At 40.3% G+C, this 22,674-nt stretch overlaps 1 protein-coding gene across 2 annotated transcripts in view; it reads right to left on the bottom strand.

The window, feature by feature from the left end:
* LOC5571956 (activating transcription factor 3) overlaps window positions 1-22,674 on the bottom strand; it is a 246,391-nt gene that overhangs the window by 67,872 nt on the left and 155,845 nt on the right. For both annotated transcript variants that reach the window (XM_001660006.2, XM_021853490.1), the window contains one exon: window positions 973-1,846. In XM_001660006.2, the coding sequence (XP_001660056.1) occupies window positions 973-1,203 (231 nt within the window). In that variant the 5' untranslated portion in view covers window positions 1,204-1,846. The remainder of the gene's footprint in view (window positions 1-972; window positions 1,847-22,674) is intronic.

Genomic DNA, 22,674 nt, shown 5'->3' with positions numbered 1-22,674 from the left:
AAAATGTGGTCCACCCTAATTTTCAATAACACCAAACAAAGGGCTTAACTTATACAAACAACTTTGTAGAAGACTGTTTTTGTCTAATGTTTCATTCTAAAGCTCAAAATGCATCTTTCCGCGTAAAACTGATTCCTGGACCACTGTGCATTGCCATCTGGGTATGAATCGCTAGAACAACAGTAATAAAACCCAAACACACGCATGGCCTGCTTGGTTCAATATGGTTCCCAGTTTGCATGCTTATTTCACCCTAGTGATCCTTTATAAGAGAGATTCGCGGAAGCTGACATTTCTGTCAATGTGTGAGCCAAACGAACATGCTTTATATTTGTTTTGAACTTTTCTTGAGGAGTAATGTAATCCGCTTGAAATTATTTCGGTTAACAGTTATTTTGCATAGAGCAAAATATATGAAATATTTTCCTTTTTTGAATTTTTGTCAATGCGATATATAGTTCTTAATTTTTCGGCGGTTTATTAGTTTGGAAATGTAGCTCAAAGATCTATAACGAAACAAAATACAGTTTTTAGCAATGAGGAAGTAATTTCCGAGTAACAATACTGTTCTCGTCGACGAGCAAACTCAGCACTGCTGGTCCGTTGCCAATCCATTCAATTTTACTTATGCTTATCTCTCATATAAAGGATCACTATTTCACCCCTTTTGGCCTTCACTTATGTTGATTGTATTGAACCTACATCATTAAAGCCATTTAACCCTTCAGCACAGATAAACAATCATAATACTTAGAACAAATTTGATTGAAATCTAACGCCAAGTTCTCACCTCACGCCTGCAGATGGCCGTAGAGTGAAACATCAAACACGAAAAAAAAAACGATGTGGGAGGAAGGATGTGAGGTTTAAAACATTACATTTTGGAAATTTCTAAAGTATTACATCCGTTTGTCTGTGATTTCAGCGCGTCGATATATGTACACGGTGGAAGTCGTGCGGTTGGAAACTCACCTGTGACACCTGTTGCGAGCTGGCAGTATTGGCGGAGGACCCGGCGAGGACGCCCGCGGATATCGTCGTGTTTGCCTGCGTCGTTGCCGCGCTCGGGTACGAATACTCGAGCGGGTTTGTCATGGCCATCAGCGAGTTGAGGATTTCCGGCGTCCTGGGCGTGGTGCAAACTCCAGCTTCGATGCCCATCAACGGCGGAACGGTCAGACTGAGGTTGGAGTTGGTGTACATTTTGTTTGCTTGCTTGTCTTTTCGTTGTGAAATCGGAGAGATAACTTATAAAAAACAGGTGCTCAATTTCCTTTCTTGGAAGAACTCCTTTCACTCACAGCTCACTCAAATATATTGCATTCACGAAATTAGGCGAAAAAAATGGTAGTATACGGCGTTTTATTATTACTTCCAAGTTGCGTTAAAAGCGATACTTTAAAATTAACAAAAATAATCACAGATCGGATTCTTCTCCTTCTTCTTCTTCTGCCTTTCAATCGATTCGATTCAGAATTTCTGCACCAAACTAAAGCCGAAGTCGTCGGAGTCGTTTTGATAGCATTCAATGGTAAAAAAAATCAGCTCTCAAACACGAAATTACTTATGAAATCACTATACATCTACTAAGTTAAACGTAGTTAACTAGATACTCTCTCGCTTCGCTACTCGCGATAGATAATCACAATCAAATTTACTTCTGAGTTGGTCCGGCCTTAATGCGGCGAACCAAGCAGGCGTGGCGGTCGGGACGCCGCAGGGTCAGAGTTTGGTAATGTTTGGTCGCTCTGCGGTTCGTTGATTCGTTCGGTGTTTTGCTGCTTCTGGGTGGCACTGTTTGATTAATAAAATGCGATCAACGTCGGCGGGATGCAACTTGCGGAGTCTGGAAATGGGAAACAAATGGACGACAATGAGTCAAATTGAAATTTGATTGCGGTTAACGGTAGGTTTTAAAGTTAATCAGAGACTATTGTGAATAGCTCGTCGGACACACTGCACTAACTGTACACATCACTTACGGCGTTGGAGTCCAAATAATTATAGCACAATAAACCATTTGTCAAATGATCAGCCCCTTTAAATTGGCCGATTTTCATTATAGTTACTAGTTTTCTAGTATTTCTAGGTTAGATTTGTCGAGCTTATCACATCAATTGTTATAATAATCCAAAGTTATCTGTCACTACAGGACTTCCTGTAAGAGCTGGTGTTCCTCAAGGCAGTATTTTGAGACCAATATTATACAATATTTCCACATCTGAGTTACCTGAGCTACCTCAGAAATATCAAAAATCTTTGTTTGCGGAGGACACAGGCCTTTTAATAAAGGAATTTATAAAAAAGCTCCTGTGACATATCGATTTTGCCCGATTTTACAGTAATGTCGGCTCATAACTCTTTCATGCACTTCTCTTGCCCGAAACGCGGATAAATCCAAAGTCACTATGCATAAGAAAAGAACCGTTGTTTCGTTTCGGAGCGTAGGCGTCGTCACCCGACGACGATCCAAACGACTACCAGTACGCGATTGTAAATTTATTAACACTTGCTGGCAATTGGAAAGCTCTTCACGCTCCGGCCCCCCCACCTCTTTGGAGGAGGGGCGGCCATTCTTTTCAGGAGAAAACCACTTTTGCAGAAACAAAAATGCACACTTCACGCGAGTCGTTGAACTTGTATATCTTGCGCAAAAGTGCATCAGCACTTAGACTCTGAAATGGAGCCGCCTAGTGCTTTGTGCTGATAAGGTCCAATAAATTCGCGATGTTTATGCATCGATATCGAAACTTATGAGTTCGGTTTCCGGTTCCATATGGGGATAGACGACACAACTTGATTTCTCTTAAAACGATCGTAATTACATTGCCAGATGCACTTGATTTCTTCTACCCTTGCATGCTTCATTGAAGAACTTCACTTCGATACAATCAGCAAACTTCACTCCATGACTGGATTGCCTCTGTATCGTTACAACATTGTGATACAATGTAGCACTGACTGGGGGCACCACGCCCGCCACCGAGTAATCTGTAATGCCACTTGCTAAATCGCGCACGTTCACGGTGCTCCCCTGACCGTTATTGTCAGAAAAAAAACATTGAATCTGTGGTCACGCGTCGATTTCTATAGCTAAACTACATGTTTGGGCAACTTTAACAAAAGAATAGTGGGGTTTTGAAATTACGTCCTTTTTATAATGAAAGCCTACAAAATCTAAGAGAAACAGAGATAGGGTTGTTCGACATTATGAATGTCGACGTGTTTTTTGTGGAGATGCAGAGGTATTCTCGGTCTCTAGAAGCAACAATCATAACACACTAACATTCCTATCTCATCTCAACTGACTGTAAGGATTTGGTCGGTGCCGTTATGGATCAATAATATGAGATGTGCTGGGGCATAATGAACACATGGGGTGAAATGGACACCTCCATATTCTCTGAGAATATGCATGTTTCATCAAAAGTTCATACACTGCATGAAATCTGTATTGCATTTAAAATGTTTGACGGTACAACAGTTTATTTTTTTGCTTCAACTGATCGGTGTTCAGAAAAACTGGACCAAGTGTTTTTTAATGGTTTCAGGAAAACGTACCCCAGGCATTCAAAACATCAAAATCTTTGCATTGTTTGCTGTAATAATGTAACTTATCTATTTGATGATACATCTGTATGAAAAGAGCATTGGAAACAGGTTTATGTCTTTTGACCTTCTGTCCTTTCGACCTTTTGTCATAGATTCTTAAAAACATCAGTATTGATGGAGCCCTTAGCGAATCTTTGAATGGTGAAAGAATCTCATTTTTTAGCAAAGTAAGGAACCCAGAAAGCTTCTTTTTAGCTGTTATGATTGAGGGAGAGCTCTTTTACATATTGGAACGATTGAGAATCATTAAATATTTTGGATTCATTAAATTTCACGCAAGTGTTCACCCTGGGCAAAGGCCCAACCTTGTGATCAGCTTGATTGCTGTCAGGTCCTGGGGCTTAAATGTATCTTTACTCTGAAGAGAAAGATGCTCACTAGTGGCCCAGACAACCAGAAAACGCATGAAAGTTCACGTTATAACTCGTTTATTCATACTAATTACATCAAACCTGCAAAACACCGTGGATAAACTCGTCAGATTGATCGCATAAAACACTTCTTTTCTGAGTTCATTTGTATATTTCGTTTCGTCTCGTACACTCGTACAAAGTAAGTCGAATCAATCCGTAGCAGCTGTCAAATCAACATTTGTTATCATAAGTTAAGTCGCATGAGATCACAGGTTAGTTCGGGAGAAAATTTATACACTCGCATTGTATGTTATTATTCATCACATAATATATGCACGCATATCGCCTCCACTTTTGTACGTAGAAGGCCTTTTCGTGACATCTTATAAGTGAAATTTTGCACATATAAAGCCTCCAGGTGATTTCGTTATACGTACATTTTGGTTGTCTGGGGGTGCTATTGGTGATGTGAGTCAGAAGTGTTTCAAACTTAAACACTTTTGATGAACTTCACCAAAGAGCCGATACTATACTAGATCTTTTTATGAGAAGTGATTTTGTTTTATTTTTGTTATTCCTTTGCAGATAAATAAGCGGTCGTAAATAGGTTCTTTGTTTTTTTCTTTTTCATTTCGTTTTGTATTTTTTTATCTCTTTACTTTCTATTTCCTAAATTAAAAGAAACTTAATGGACCTACACATGAAGAACATGCGACATTCGGAGGAACAACTAAGTTGGAACCAATTCCCCAGTGAAAACAACACATTCCTACATACCTAATCGCATGTGGATAAAAGACGTTCGACGGTATCATCTTCTACTAACAAGCAGCTGGTGTAAGAAAATAAAACTAAGGTACCCGAGTAACACACATGTTTTAATTAGGGCATATAAACTGATATATAACTAGATTCATTTATTTAATAGTTATTTTACCTCATTTATAACATGTGTGCTACTTGGGTAATATCCCCTATTTACTAATACATATTCTTTATTTATCAAACGCGAATCTTTGCAATTAGCGGTAGTAGTTTTGTTCCAAAAGTCTTCGATCATTTTTTTTACTGTATAATAAATATAAAGCTGATTGTAAATTAATTTTCTATCCAAAAGTTAAGTTATTAGCAAATTAACGCGAGTTATTAGATTACTATGAAAACATAACTGAATAGTTCCAATCAACAATAAATACCGTTAGAAATCGTTTAAACTCATACCGTAAACGAACAGGCCATACAATGTAATTTTAAGACAATACAATGTAATTTTAAGGCAAATAGTATCTAATGAATTGAAAAATGGTAATAAATTATGTTTTAAACAAGTGATTGTGTAAATGCTTATAATGAAAGTGGAAGAAGTTAGTGTGATTGATGGGTAGTAAGTTACAAAAATGGTGATTATTAGAGTGATAACATTTGGTGATAATGCGAATATTACTAATAAAAGCATCCCTCCTTTTGCTCAGGCTTGATAGAAACTCCTCTGCGAGGAAAGAGGAGGCGATTTTACCGTTTTTATGAGGAGAAAAAACTGAACTCAAAATTTTCAACACAGATCCTCAAGCGATTCGAGTGAGAGTGCAAGAAAACGCGAGGATTTTTTCAGGTACTCTCTCTCTCTGTTGCGATGCTCAACCTTAACTCACACTTCAAAAGAAACTCTCGAGTCTGCCGCCCGAAACAAAACAGTCCTCGGGGAGTTGTGAGAGCACCCTTTTTGATGGAAATTTACTTTATTGTGTTTTGTGCTACATCTTCCCCGCTCAATTTTCGTTGCCTCTCTGCTTAGCATTTTTTCGCTCCCTTGCAAAGAAGCAAAGACAGCATGCTGCTCTAGAGTATTTCAACGAACTCTAATGATGTTGAGGGAGCATTATCAAGTCTGCTTTTGCTGTAATGAAGATGATTTTTGAATGTTGACATGATTTTTTTATATTACTGTAATATTTTTATCAGCGAAAAGTTTTATCTTTGTAATTTTTGGGCTTCGTTGGTCGTACGGTTAGTGTTACCAAGCATTAAGCCGCATCGAATCAAGGTGTGTGAGAGTTTGATTCTCGCTTCAGTCCGGAAAACTTTTCGTCAAGAACGATTGTGCCACTGTGCGTTGCATGCAAGTCCGTTGTCTAGTGTCGTGCTTCCTTCAAAGAATCGTATCGTCTACTGAAGTATTAACGTGTCGGTGTATTTTTTATCTGGATGATTATCATTATGTTGCTTGCGTTTGAAATGAAAACATCAAAAAGCGGTAAGATTTTTTAACAAGGAAGGCGAAGTCAAAATTTGATTTTCTTTGCTGGGTTGGCGGTGATATGCTGCCGTGAATCGCAAGTCAGTCCCATCTGTAAAAAGTAGGCATTGAGAAATGGGCTGTGAAGTTTTCAAACTCGTTTTCCATACAAACATTCAAAAAAAATCCAGAGGATTGGAACATGTTCCAATCTTAATGAAACTTTCACAACTTGCTTATCATTATGATATCTTACCGAGAAAAATATACAGATAATCAAAACAAGTTGCATTTTTGTGTTCCATGGTGCGAAAGTCTGTAGTGAGACTGATATTACTTTTCATTTTTTTTTTCGGTTACTTTTCATTATGGAACAATTTGACTTGCTGTTTTTTCCTAATTTTTCCGAACAAATCATTTTATTTTATTGGTGCAGCTGAAAGAGCATTGGAAAAGATGTTAAAAACTGAACTTAACTCAATTTTGACGAAAAATGCAGATGGGGACTGACTTGCGATTCACGGCAGTATGGGTCATGGTATCCTTCCCGGGTAAAGGTGAATTACAAAATAATGGTAAAGTAAAAACAAATTTTGCAATCATATCTAGTTTAACCATTATTATGTTATTAATATATGACATTACATAACTCATCAATAGCAAAACATACAATTATAGCAAAATTTGTCATTCTTGAAAGTCATGTAATAACTAATCAATAACAAAATATACTATCATGGTAAAATTTTTTATTTGTGCAAAAATACTAAAAAAACATTAAATATCTAAAGAATAACAAGAGTAAAATATGAAATTATTTTGATGTTTGAAGACTTTATTCAAATAATTCATGAGAACAAACTAATATCAATTTTTGCCATAATAGCTCATTTTACTATTCGTATGTATTTATTGAAGATTTAAAAAGCAAATGGTTTTTGCAGGAAACCAAAAAGTTTTTTTTTTTCAATCATGCTAAATTTAGAAATTTTAGTCGACGAACTAAAATTACTATTACTTTGCTCTACTCGTGAATAGCTTATTTAGTTATTATTTTGTTATCAATTTCTAAACAATAACATATTTTGTTATTTACGGTTGCCTATATTTTTGCTGTTATTATGTTATTACAATGGCAAAATATGATATTATTTAGTTTTTATGTCATACAAACTTAGTTATTATTTTTGTTATTTTATCTTTTATTTCAAACAAATAAAGAACAAATTTTGCTATTCAAACATTAATGGTAAATTTTGTTATTCTTTTGCAATTCTACTCTACCCGGGTTTGGTTACTTTGTGTTACCGCATTTGAAGCTCAGTCAGACTGGATTTGCACGTCAAACGCAAACAGCAATATTGTGTAGTGGCTGATTTATAGTTGTGATGGTAATATTAAAAGTGGTTCTATTGTTGGTGATATCGATGATATTTATCAAGTGAAGTGAAAGTGGGATTTGATAGTTATGAAAGTATGAGTGAAGTGAAATGAAGTGAAAGTGTGAGAAAAAAATTCCCACCTTCTACCGTTCCCAATTTTCCCAATATTAAACTTAAAAAGTAGACGGAGGTTAATTGAAAACATTGCTTTTTTATGGTCTTTAAAAAGCATTTGCTCGAAGACGGGGTTGGTGGTCTAATGGCTATCGCTTCTGCTTTATATGAGAAGGTCATGGGTTCAATCCAGGCCCGTCCCTTCCTCGTACTTTGTAGTTGTATCTCGCACTTGCTTCTACCTTTCATTCTCAATTTATCACACTCAAACTATTCGTATCACATAGCACACGCTAGAACCAGAGACGGACAAGAAACCGTTTCCCTAACGCTTCCATTCTTCCATCATTAGCAAAGCCTTTCCCTGCGCCTGATACATAAGCAGTCTGCTAACCACAAGCAAACTTCTCTGCCATGCCTTTCCCCCAATCCATACATTCCCGTATAAACTGGTGTAGATGCATTCGGACTCCACGGTCTACAGTGAGCTAGTATAAGTGCAACATCAATTCCTCCCCCTTCCCCACATTGGACTGCATTCGGACGTGGCAGGCGCCATTGTTGCCTAAAAATAGAAGATCACCAGCACTTATACACTTAGGGTTTCTGTTAGTCCCATGCAGTCATCTGGTTGGTTCCTTGTGTAAGTGCAGCTGATCTGGCAATACTGGAGTAACATCCACGGGCGGCCAATCAAGCTCAAGCTAAAAAAGCATTTGCTCGATGTTTCCATTATGCCCCTAATTCCCCAAAATGTCCACTTTGAGAATAAGCGGAAATCTCACCAGTTCTGATCAATCACGGAGTAGCAACCATTGACATGTGCTGTCAGTCTATGTTATGCTATGAAAGTGTAAAAGAGTATTATCTGAAAAAACAGCATGTCTTTAAAAGAAGGAAACATTTCGAATGAAATAACGACAACTTTGATACAACATTACTCGAAATAACAACCAATGTTTATAAGAAGACAAAATCTCCCATAAGATCGTATGTAGCCATAACTCCAACAATAAATATGAACTTATAACTTTAAAGAATAGTCAATGTACAAAACAGGGAACAATTACTAATGATTGTATGAGTAACAAAACTTTCTGTGAAACACTATGACAATAAAATAAAAAAAAATGTTTTTTAAATTAACTAACTTATTACGCGTGGTAAGGATGGATGAATTATAGGTGAAATTATGAAAAAATTGGTGGGTCACCAAGTGGCTCGGTAGCTTAGTTGGTAAAGCGCTCGTCTAGCATACAAGAGTTCTGGGTTCGAATCCCAGCCGAGCACGTGGTGTTTTTTTTCATAATTTCACCCATAATTTATCCATCTTTACCACGCGTAATGAGTTAATAACCATGCGGAGTGGATTACCGATAAGCTCAACATATGTGTTACTATAGTTATTAAGAGAGAAAGAAGTCATTGAATCACATGCCGATACCTGGAGACAATGAAAAGGATTCTGATAACAGTGTAAATCGAAGGCCCTTCCAATTTTAACAGGAAAACGGAGAATCTCCGATGAAGACATTAACGTTGAAATACTATAATGAGCAAGAACTTCATTAAAGAGAATATCTCATCTGGAGTAATTGAGGACCACCTATTTCCAAAAAAAAAACCTCTCCATAAATAAAGTCAAATTCTTCTAGATAATTACCCAAAACATAAACAAATCATTGCAAGAGCTGCTCTAATTGAGCGTTGAAGATTTCGGCCTAATGACCCACTCGACTTGACATACTTCGGCCTTACGTCATTCGTCCTAATGACCGAATACCAGACTCGATAGTTGTCACATCTTGTCTTTTTACTGTTCTGCGTTAAGCCTAAAACTGGTTCTGGACTTAGATCGGCGGCTTTCCAATTCTACTCCCATTTGACAGCCGCCCTCCACCCTTGATTACAACACGTTACAATTGAAGCCGTCCGTTATTTTTCGGATGTAAACAAAAACTTCTATCAAATTTCTATACTGTGTAAAATTCCTGCGGTTTTGCATTGTGGATTGATTCATAAGACTAAGTACAAGCATATTGATCAAACAGTATCTTAGGATTTCTCGATCACTTTTTCAAATCGACGCAAGTAACTTTCATACGGTTTTGAGAAAGTTAATTAAGAAGAATCACAACCTTTCTTCTAAAACTGTTTCAAAAAGAATCCCCTTTTTAACTTATTTTTACCGCGTATATCGCTCAAATTTTGCATGCAATCAGCTCCCGTTAAAACACTAGGTAGTTCCTATCATTTCCTACAAAAAATGTATGACAAAATGAAAAGCCGTTTCAATCAGTTACTAAACGTTCTAAAAGTCAAAGATCGAGTTGGTTTAGAGTGGAATTTCGTCTGCGAAACACGTAGGATTGATAAAGTAAGTTTGTTAACTTTTCTGACTTGAGTCTGTTTGAATAAGTCTTCAAGATTTGTCTCCAATCAAATGAGAATTTGTGCTTTTTCAGTGTCAAGCAAGAAATAATGATCTTTGATTGTATAACACGGAAAATGCTTCTAAAAGTTAATCATTTGACAATGTGACAAGAGTAACGATGAAATGAATCGTTCGTCTCAACCATGAATCTTTATCTGAAAACTATACATATCTTTCCAAAGCTCTTCATGGTTGCATAATCTTGAACATTATATTTTTTGTTAGTGCGACATATGGTAAACTTGTAACTTCTACGGAATGTGAGCTTTGATTATTAAGGCAGACATATAAAATCAATGTTTGCAAATGCTACGGATTATTCTTTACGTTCAACAAGAATCTTCTAGCTATTGCCGCTGTATCATCCTACGTACTGAAAAACTTATCGCAGATATGATCAAATAGCTCTAATACTCATAGAACATTGAGAACGATGATAAAATATGACCATCTCTTACTATTGGCCCAAACTTAGTTTTTCCATCAAGTACCGTGTTGGGACCGAAATCCATACACTTGGTTAATTTTTCATTATTTTAATATAAAAATTAATGAATATGCGATTTTAAAATTACACATCTAATTTCAATAAGTTATAAGTTGTTGTTAATTCTAACCAAATTTAAGTAGGCCATGATTTGAAAATTGAAATATTCAAAATGTCTTTGTGAGGTTGGTTTGTGTGCCATCTTAGTAATTTGCTAACAACACAGGATATAGTTTACAACATATTAATAGTGAAATTCGACATATTTTCAAACAAGCTGTTAAGCACGATGTCCGATGATGCAAATACTCGAAATAACGCTGATGTAAAGAAAAAGCCGTTGAACCAGTGCTGAGCTATCATCGGATATTAGAAACTAGTTTTTTAGTTTTTAACTAAATAATTTACAATGGAAATGTTTTTCACTGCAATGTACTTTGTATAAAAGATTTACTGTCACATATTCAAACGTAGACATTAAGGAAATATAGTTTAAAGTTTTAAGTTTGTCTTCTTATACAAATATGTAGATTTTTGGTTCATATCTGTATGCCATATATCGTACAGATAATTCATTTTGGTTCTATAGATTTAAATCCTGTTATACTTTTATTTTTCAATATTGGACTTAACTACCCATAACTGCATATTTGTTACATTCGACATTTTTGACAATTTCGAGTTAATACCGTGGAGGATCATCAAATGATAATTGTTATAGAACATTCGAAAAAAACCTAGTTGTTTTGCTACATTGGTGATTGTTACCGCATAACAGCCACATTGAGATTATACATGAGCCTCATAATGTACACACTTAAACAAAGTATGCAGGTTCGGTAAATAAAATCACCGAAACAGCACTAATTTTCGGCCCAATCGTATGCGATTTTGGCCTACTTTGTATTGAAAATTGGCACAGAATTATTGTGGGTCGAAAATTAGTGCTTTTCCCCTACTGCCATAAAATGCACACTTGGTATTCCATTTACTCGAAGCAGACAAAAGTGTCGAAGGTTACAAATATGCAGTTATGGGCAGTACACTTACTTCATATTTTTCCTTAAACATGTTCATACGAAGTATGTGCATTTTTATATGCAGCGTAAAGTGTATATTAATACATGAATGTTGCTGTTAAGTTTAAGTTTTTTTTTCTGGTCAGTTATGTTTTATGGCTAACGCAAATTTTCAAAAAGATTCGTTCTAGACGTGTGTTTTATTAGATGTTCGTTTTACAATAATCTACTGTTCATTTTATCCACATATTGCAGGTAAAAGTAATTTTTCGCCCAGTTTTTTTATATATAAAAACGTGTGAAAAATTAACTATAATATCCTAAATTCGTGTATGCCTTTTATGATGATAGTGCTATAAAACCATACAAATTCTCCGTTCTTATGGAAATGAGATGAAATCTATAAGGAGTAAATTTTACCACCATATACCCTATACTATATACTATTGAAAGGGCGTAACTTCCAAACAAGCACTAGGATTTGTTTTTAAATTTCGATCGAACATGCAGTTTACTCATAGAATTCGAGGGGTGAGCACAGCAATGAAGCTGATCGTCACAATACTACACAAGGATACAAAAAACGATTAGAACTTTTCAGGATGGATTGTATTATTTGATTATATTCAGAGCACCCGATTGAAGCGAATGAATATGAAGAGTGAAATTCTAGTGAAACATTTGGAAAGGGCCTGTACCACATTTATTATTGATGTTTTAAACCCATTCGCTTTTATTAGTTTCATACTTGGGTTCGACACTCATCATTCTATTGCGTGGCCCACAACTTTTTAAATCTTAAATAACACAACCCTCGTTGATTGTTTGAAGATTCATGAAAAGGCCAATGATGTTGAAATTCCACTATTTTCACGAGTTTATGTGTTATTTGAGATCTAAAACGTTATGGATAACGTAATAGACTATAGGTAATAAGTGTCGAACACAAGTATAAAACTAGTCAAAAATGAAATGGGTTTGAAATAGGAATAATCATTAAGTCACTAAATCTTCAATTAGGAATTTCCAATATTTAGCAATAATACTTTGTTCTTCTCACATAATTGTTTTATTTTGTTCAAGAACTATGAAAATCACTTCAATAGACAATTAAATTAACAAATCATAAAAGGGCCTAACTAAAACCATGCTCAATCAAAGGGCCTTTTTTTTTTTTGTTTTTACAAGGGGGAAATCTGCAAACAGATCCCCTGAGAAGATAACTCAGGGAATGCGGGGATGACGCACCAACGACGACCCGCTAAAACCAGCCTATGCACTGTGCATGAGCAATTCATTTAGAGTTGCTCAAGTGGTGAACAGTGCATCGACATGACCCTTGGACTCAGACCCTCATCTCCCCGGAACCACCTTACGGTATTTCTTCGGGAAGGGACCAGTGCATATAGCACAACACGTGTAGCAGAAGTAGCCTAGGCAAACTGCTTCTCCTAGCCGACTTAAACAATGTTACAAGGGAGCAGCCTCGGCAGGGCTAATCCTCTGCAGCCAACTCTTGGTCGGCGCGCCATAGACGCTGCAATTCTAACATAATGTGAGTGACAGCCGTAGTTACTGCATTCCAGCACTCGGCATCCGCACACATTCTCTCTATAATATTGTCGGGGGACGTGTCCCCTCCGCATGTAGTGAGCATGCGACCTCTCATAACAATGAAACGGGGGCAATCGAACACGACATGCTCCGCTGTTTCCTCTACACCAGCACAATTGGGGCACGCAGGAGATTCTGAGTGCCCGAACCTATGCAGGTACTGTCTATAGCAACCATGTCCTGACAGAAACTGCGTCAGGTGGAAGTTCACTTCCCCATGGCTTCTACCATACCAATCTGACACATTTGGTATTAGTCGATGGGTCCATCTACCCTTAGTGGAGTTATCCCATTCCTGCTGCCAGCTTCTGAGCGTTTCCTCTTTACACGTGTCGCGGACTCCTCTGGTACCCCTTTGGTTGAAGCATTGAACATCTTCCTTGATGATGAGCCCGATGGGCGTCATCCCGGCTATGATGCACACGACCTCTTTAGATACCGTCCGGTATGCACTTGCTACTCTTAAGCACATTATCCTGTACGTGCTTTCCAACCGCTTTAGGTTTTTGTTCGTTCTAAGCGCTTTTGACCAGATTGGTCCTCCATACCTTAGTATGGATAGCGCCACGCTTGCCAGCAGCTTGCGTTTGCTGGCAATTACAGCAGAGCTGTTAGACATCATCCTCGAAAGCGCCGCTATAGCCGTAGATGCCCTTTTACAGGCATATTCAACGTGGCTAGCGAAGCTCAGCTTGTCATCGATCATTACCCCAAGATGCCTAAGGGATCGCTTGGACTCTATGGTGCAATCACCTACCGAGATAAGCGCCCGTTGCTCGGACTTGCGGTTGTTGACCACCACCACCTCAGTCTTGTGACGGGCCAGTCCTAGTTTCCTAGACTTCATCCATTCCTCAACCAGGGAAATAGAGTGCGCTGCTGTCAACTCTACTTCCTCCATCGATTCACCATAGACCACTAGGGTGATATCGTCGGCGAAGCCAACAATCTTAACACCCGTCGGAAGGGGCAGCCTCAGTACGTCATCGTACATCGCATTCCATAACAGCGGGCCCAGGATTGAACCTTGAGGTACTCCCGCGGTAATTCGAACGCTTTTCTGCCCCTCCTCTGTGTCATACAGTAGAATCCTACCATCAAAATAGCTTTCTAGAAGCTTACACAACTGCACCGGTACCTTGAGGCGGTGAAGCGCGTGTGCTATTGCTTCCCAGCTTGCGCTGTTGAACGCATTCTTCACGTCCAGAGTGACAACCGCGCAGTAACGGATGCCGCTTCTTTTATGCTCGATTGCCACCTCAGCTGTCTGAACGACCGACTGGATGGCGTCCAGAGTAGATTTACCTTTTCTGAATCCAAACTGGTTGTTGGACAGGCCGTCCGCACTCTCCGTATACGGTACTAGTCTGTTGAGAATCAACCTCTCCAATAGCTTGCCCGTCGTATCTAGTAGACAGATAGGTCTATACGCCGGCGGGTCACCTGGTGGTTTCCCCGCCTTTGGTAGTAGCACCAATTTCTGTCGCTTCCATACATCCGGGAAGATTCCTTGATTAATGCAGCGTTGCATCGTGGTTCTGAACATGTCCGGATCCGTGTTCACTGCCGCTTTTAAGGCAACATTCGGGATACCATCGGGTCCCGGTGCCTTGTTTGACGCGAATGATTTCACGACTTCTGCCAGCTCTTCGTTCGTCACTCTCGCCACTTCTTCTCCTTCATCTGCCGCATACGGCGCTGGGGGCCATGGGCTTATGGGATGGTGCGGGAAGAGTACATCGATTATCGATCGCAGCAACTCGGGCGATTTCTCTTGGGGCGCTATGGCTCCTTTGGTCTTAGCCATTACCACTCTGTAGGCGTCACCCCATGGACTAGAATTGGCACTCTCGCATAGACTTTCAAAGCATGCCCGTTTTCGATTCTTGATTTCCTTTTTGAGAGCCAACTTTGCCTCTCTGAATGCTGCACCGCGTTCCTCTCTTTGTGCTTCTGTGCGTGCGCGTTGCATTCTTCGTCTAGCCCGAAGGCAGATTGCTCGAAGATTTGCAATTGATTCGCACCACCAATACACTGGCGGCCTGTTCTCTCTAGGAGGGGCTTTTCTCGGCATGGAAGCATCACACGCTCGTGATATCATAGCAACTAGCTCTTCACCGTTTAGGTCCAGAGTGTTTCGTTCGCGCCTCAGGGCTTCAGTGAATACTTCGCCGTCGAAGCGCGCTGTTTTCCATCCTCGGGCTTGGGTCGAGTTACATCGCGCTGCCTTCTGCCCGCCTGGTATTATACTATAGCGAATCGATTGATGATCGCTATGGGTATAACCGTCATCAACGCGCCAGTTCATGGTACCTAAAAGGTTAGGACTACAAAACGTCACGTCGATGATCGATTCTGCACCATTTCTGCGGAAGGTACTCACTGTACCCACATTTGCCAGCTCTACATTTAATGCGGCCAGGGATTCCAACAATAGCTGGCCTCTTTGATTGGTGCAGCGGCTACCCCACTCCACTGCCCATGCATTAAAGTCGCCAGCTATCACTACTGGCTGCCGATTAGCTAGTTCGGCCATCATCCTGTCAACCATGTGGGAAAATTCCTCAATCGACCACCTTGGGGGCGCGTAACAACTGCAATAGAACACGCGATCGGATCACATGGCATTTTGCCAGATCGCATTGACGTTGCCGTTGATTTTTGTTATCGCAAAACCGTCATTTGAGCTAGAGACTACTTCTTGGATTGGTATCGTCCTGTCGTCCCTATAGCTGCTAGCTGTTGAGACCTATCCGCCACCCAGTTCCCGTTGTTGGCTGGTATGCGGTATGGGTCCGATAATAACACCACGTCAGTCTTGGTTTCCGAGACTGACTGCCAAAGCAGCTGCTGGGCTGCATCACAGTGGTTTAAATTTAACTGTGTTACTTCCGTTTTGGCTGCTTTGATACTCCGCTTGTGCCCGGACATTTGGGTCCGCCCGTTAAGTGTCCGTTGTCTGCTCTGTCGACACATATTAGGCACTTAGCGATTTGCTTACAATCGCTTGCCCTATGGCCTTCAGCGCCGCATTTTCTGCACATCTTACTTCTGTCGGGACCATTGCAATTCCACGACTTATGGCCCTTCCCGAAACACTTGAAGCAAACTTCAGGAGGCTGTTGTATGCTCAGCCGGCAAACCGACCAGCCTACCTTGAGTATGCCCAAGTTCTTCGCTTTGTTGGCCTCTGCGACCGGCAGCCTGATCGCCGCCACCTGGGTGCCCTGCGGGCCCTTTCTAAGGTGGATGGCCTTACTGGCTACGTCGATGTCACACTGCTCTTTGAGGGCAGCCGAGACCTCCGCTGCATCGGTGACCTCATCCAGATTTTTACACTGGAGAGTCGCTTCAGCAGTAAGGGATCTTACATCAACCTCGTCACCAAGTACTTCTTGTGCCAGTTGCTTATAGACTGCACCCTTTTCCTTGGCGTCCTTCTTTAAGACTAGGATCATTTCACCAATCCTAGTTCGCCTTATGCTTCGCACGTCTGCGCCCAATGGCGATAGCTTCTCTGTGCTTCGCATCGCCTTCAGAACCTCGGCGTATTTTGCTTCCTCCGTTTTGATAACGAGGGCTTCGCCTAAATTCCTACGTTTCGCTGTTTTCGGTTTAGCGCTCTCCTTGGGCTCCGTTTTCGGTTTCCTCTGTTTTTTCTTATTTCCAACTCGTATCCACGGGTTGCTGTTGCCTTGCGCCCGTGGTTCCTGTGGATGCACTGCCTGGTTCCGGTTAACCCGTGGCTCCTTTTTCTTGGCTTTCTTGGCCTTAGGATTGGTGTTGACCTCTCCTTTGTTGCCATGTCCTCTTGATCGCGGGGCTTGGCTCGTGCCAGCTTTTCCGCTTTGGAGGACGGCCGCGTAGGTCACTTTTCCCTTAGCAACCATACGTCTTTTCGCCACGTATTCATCCCCGGAAGCTTCCCTCTTCCGCATCGCGTATCGAATAATATCATCAGATATATTCGCGTTGCCTGTGAAGGAAAACACTTCGGTCTGACACGACCTAGTGTCTTTTTGGCCTTCTACCTTGCCCAATCAATCAAAGGGCCTGTAATTGGTTTGAAGACTCGTTTTTTTTAAACGGGGGAAATCTGCAAACAGACGCCTGAGAAGATAAGTCAGGTAGCGTGGGGATGCCGCACCAAAGACGACCCACTAAAACTGGCCCATGCACTGTACATGAGCAATTCTCGCTGAATCGCTCAAATGATGTACAGTGCACCGATATTACCCTTGGCCTCAGACCCTTATCTCCCCGGAACCACCTTACGGTGTTTCTTCGGGAGAGGAGGATGGGTTTGAAGACTCGTAAGAGGGCCTATCTGCTGATGATGTTTGAATTCAACCACTTTCACGAGTTGTTGTGTTATTTGAGATTCAAAGCATTATGGGTCAGGTAAATACTATAATGAGTGTCGAACACAAGTATAAAACTAGTAAAACAGGATTAAAAATAGAAACAATAAATATGGTACAAAATCTTTGATCGAAAATTTTTCAATGTTTGCGTTTTGCAGATAGGCCTTCTCCAAATATTTCGCTAGGATCAATTATATGAGAATAATATTACAATGGCTAAATATTGAAAAATATAAGAAAACATGCAAAATGCTCGAAAGGATCAATCTGATTTTCATGAAAATTTTCACTTGGGCACTTTAAAGTATACCATTCTAGAATGACCCTTTTAAAATTTCAATCAAATTACCACTAAAAATGCGTTTCGCATGTCCGCGAGAGCATGTAGGGGTCATTTACGTAAAAAATAGCGTTTTCTTACATTTTGCAGTTAGGCCCTTTTCAAATCTTACGCTAGAACTCTCAACTTTCTATCGTTAACATTTCGTGGAAGAGGGCGAGCTCTTCTTCCCATTGATTGGGTCTTTCTGGCACGCAAGAGCTTAATTGTGCGACTGCTTGTATTAACTTTTTTTTCTGGAAGAAGATTCTTTTTTGCCTTGAGGGTTTCGCGTAGCTGTCTTTACTTACTGGTCCGCCATTCATTTTTGGCCCTTCAAATAGGAGCATTTTTTTCTAATATTAACGATCTGAGGAACACCGTGACGTTCTAACGTTTCTCACAGCTTATCGGGAACCGCTGATCTCGGGCTCGGACTCAGGAATACATTACACACGTAATGTGCACCCCGATGGAATACGCGACGAATAGCGGTACGTGTCCATAAAGGCAAACACGTCCCACGTTCGTTGGGCCCAAATTCCCGATAAGTCGCCGAACGAAAGCAGCTTTCCGTAGGCATTGTTCTTTGGCGGTCTCCCCGGAACAAAACTTTAAATTACGAAAGGTATACCTGGGAGGGCCCCTACTGGTTATATAAGCCATCAACGGGATCAGAGTACCGCTTCGGCAGTGGTAATCAACGACTTCTACACGTGTGACAAGTGATGAATGACGATGGAGATGATGGGATGGTGATTAGCCGCCTAGTTGATGATGAGGACCGACCGACCGACAAATGCTTTCTTGTGCGTGTGTGTACTTGGAAGTCTCACTTTTTCTACAATGGCTCATTTGTCCCTGATTGCCGCCATACGGTCGTGGGTGGGTGGGAAATAAAATTTACATTACAAAGGTACCCGGAGCTAGTTGGGGTTTTCTACTGATAGTGCCGCACGATTGGCTAACCATTTTTATATACATTACTCGTTTTTGTAATTTTGCCGCAAATCTTATGATCGGAGCCGCCGATTTTGAATGAGGCAGACACTGAACACTATTCATATGTCACTTACATTACCCTTTACTGTTGATTTTGCCTGAAAAACGGTGCAGCGTCTATCAAATGAGATAAACTGGTAAAGCTTTTACTCACGAGAATACATGCAAATCGTATCGAAATCGAATCGAAATTATTATGCTTGTAAAATTTTAATCAAAATATCTGAGTTAAAGAGTATTCTATTCCAGTACCAATCATGAGAGCATTATTATTAAACTCAAGGACTTTTTCGATAATCGCAAAGTAATTTGCGATGATTACCACCTCATTTTTGGATTCACTATCTCATAGAGCATAGTCATATCTAATTCAGCAATTGACGATGCAAAAAAATCATCGGTTTATCTCTTAAGGCCGCCTCAATTATACCAACTAGGAGGAAGTACTTCGATCACAACCTGACAAGTGTTCAACCTTCACCGAACAACAGATCTTTAATTCAGATCTTATGTACTCCCTGAGTCCCAACAAGATTCCCATGATTAACTGCCATCATCATCTTCATCAGGTGGCTTTTTCGATCGTCGATTACCATGTTCGGATGATCATTAACACCTTTTGGGTCGCTCGTGCACGAGAAAAATGCACTCTTAGACCAGACTTCTGCTGCATCTGGCCAAATCGGGGGCTGTTCGACCGCGTTCGAGGTTAGGCTCCCCCCAATTAAGTTCCACTTTGGGCATTAACTACAGACCCAGAGCTCGAAGGTTTAAATCATTGGAAGCCCACTCGTGTGCAGAGCCCCTTTCAAAAATCGTGACCTGCGACATCCATTAACCGTCTGACTACATTTCCCAAACTGTGCGGGGATTGGGGAAGATTTGGAGAAGCTTGAAGGGGGTTTTGTCACCAACAATTGAGCAAATACAAGCGAAGACTCTTGAAGTGGCCCCATGTGTGGCGGAAGAAGAGCTTGTTTTGTGGATTCCAGTTTTCAGTGCAAAGTAAACTCAAGACAGCACAAATTCCATCGTTTTTTTTTTTCGCAGTCACACAGACGAGGTGCGGCCAAATTCATTAACGCGCGGGTCTGAATTTTGGCTACCGAGGCGAGAAGAATTTCAAGTGTTTTGTTCCGCGCTTGAATGGTTGGCCGAGTGTGCGGGAGATTCTCGTGACGAGTTAATTACGAGGTCATATCCCTCCCGAAAACGAGATGCGTGTCGAATGTGGTGCTAGAGTCGTGTGCCGGCAAATAAAAACGATAACGATCGACCGTGACGAATTTTCCTCCGAGTAAAGACTCATGGAAAATTAGAAAAAAACATCATTGGTGAAAATAATATATGGAACGCGCTCACCATGTAACTAGACAATTCCATTTCTGCATCCAATTTGGACTTGAGTTTGTATTTGGATTGAATATGGACTGGATTTGGATTGGAATTGGATTGGTTTTGGATTAGATTTGGATTGGATTTGGATTGGATTTGGATTGGATTTGGATTGGATTTGGATTGGATTGGATTTGGATTGGATTTGGATTGGATTTGAATTTAATTTGGATTGGATTTGGATTCGATTTCGATTCGATTTCGATTTCGATTCGATTTAGATTCGATTTCGATTCGATTTCGATTCGATTTCGATTCGATTTCGATTCGATTTCGATTCGATTTCGATTCGATTTCGATTCGATTTCGATTCGATTTCGATTCGATTTCGATTCGATTTCGATTCGATTTCGATTCGATTTCGATTCGATTTCGATTCGATTTCGATTCGATTTAATTTAATTTAATTTAATTTTGAAATAATGTTTAAACCATGTCAGTTAATCGAGATCAACATTTTCCCATAGAATGAGCATCTCTACAGATTTTTGTGTACTGATATCATGGACCTCGATTTTTTTGAATTTAAACATCTTATTTACAAGAGGTGACAATTTTGACATTTTTAAGACATAGTAGGCTAATACTTTCTATGATATCTCAATCTTACATCGTCACAGCTGCCCTCTTTTCCACGCCACCTATGATGAATCCCTAACCTTGGCAGAAAAATCTCTAGAAAAAACATAAAACCGCGCAAATTCCTTCTCCCCATTCCTCGGACCCGAAACTGACCTCAAAAGTCAATATATCATCTTTTTATGTGCGCCCATAAAAACAATCAACGCTCAGTTCTCCTTTCCGAGCCAAGTGTTGGCCTTTGTGTGTGCCATACTCGACGGTCTTCTCTCGGTATCTTTGCCATTCCGTCGGAGATCTTTCGCGGCTACTGATGTCTGCATCTTGGCGCGTCCATAAACTATAGAATTGTTCAAGGTTCGTCCCCTGTGTGCTTCTGAAAGCATAATCCGATGAAGAGGGTCTGCTTCAGTAGGTCACACTCCGGGCCACACCAAGTCAATCTGTATGCAAAACTCAAGTGGCACAACCCTGAAGGAGAGGCAACCCTGGTGAGCCTTTTCTTCATTTTCGAAATGCAGATTTCGATCCTCGATTGAAGCGGGGACTGTGAGTCACTCATCGCACCAGGACGGGGCGGGAGAGGCGCCCCCTGTTGGACGTTGGATGCAAATTACAATCGTAAAGACAATAATCGCATAAAAATCATACTCCGCACGGATCGCGAGGGCCGTAACAATTATCGTTATTAATTTCGTCGATAAATTTTAGCCGGAACGGGTTGGTGCGGTGGCTACACGACATTTATGTGCCGGTTGGGTACAATTCGTCAAACACACAACTAATGAAGAATGTGGACGAGTGGCATGACCATAAGGGTAGTGGCATCGAGTTTTGACTCGTTTCGGTGCAATCATAGCAAGCCATACTGATATCCTTTCCATGACAACTGTGGAGATGCAGAGGTATACTCGATTTCCGGTAGCCATGGTTGTCTAGTTAACTGGCCGGCGCTGATATTGACTTTTGCCCTTTGGTTTGTATACATTGAGAATGGTTAGATTATCACAAGCCCCATTCATTTTATCTCTATAAAATTTTGATTGTTTTAGTCCAGCGTTTCCCAACCGGGGGTCTTTGATTTTAAATACTCTTCAATACTAATATTCATTTTTTTAGGCTATTACAATCGTCATAAATGATCAAGTATTTCGATAAAATAAACAACCAGATTCGTAAAAATCCAACTCCTACTGAATATTTATCATCATATTAGCTTTATCCAACCATCTAACCAACTTTTCACCAAATGAAACCCACCATTAGAGGATATCTCAAATCGATCAGTGAAAACGAATTCCCCCGTGGCGGGCGGAACCAGTCTCCGAAACGCAACGCCAGCCGGTATCCATTAAATTGAATTAATTGCCTATCGATTACACCCTGGCTGGAACTGCCACCATCAAAAGTGGCTTCAGCAGCTGAAAGCGGGCGGGAATATGCATTTAAATGTATAGTCATCGATCGGATCAGCCGCCGTCGATTTTTTTCGATCAAATCGGACGGATGCCGTGCCAGCGTCGACAGCCCAGTCCCAGTTTGGAAGGCGAATGATTTAGGAAACTATAAAACAGTTAAAATTGCTAATTTATTAGCGAAATGATCCGTTTGTTTCCTTTGGCAAATTGGAAAATAAATTCATGACAACTATCGATGCTGTAACCACTGAAAGTGAACTAAAATCTAAAACATGAAAGCTTGAACCAAATTAAAGGACTCCACCCTTGGGGTCAATCCACGAAATCCTACCAGATTGCCAATCAC

This window comes from Aedes aegypti, chromosome 3 (assembly GCF_002204515.2).
Source record: "Aedes aegypti strain LVP_AGWG chromosome 3, AaegL5.0 Primary Assembly, whole genome shotgun sequence".
NCBI classification, from domain to species: domain Eukaryota; kingdom Metazoa; phylum Arthropoda; class Insecta; order Diptera; family Culicidae; genus Aedes; species Aedes aegypti.
This window is presented reverse-complemented; position numbering and strand designations above follow the sequence as displayed.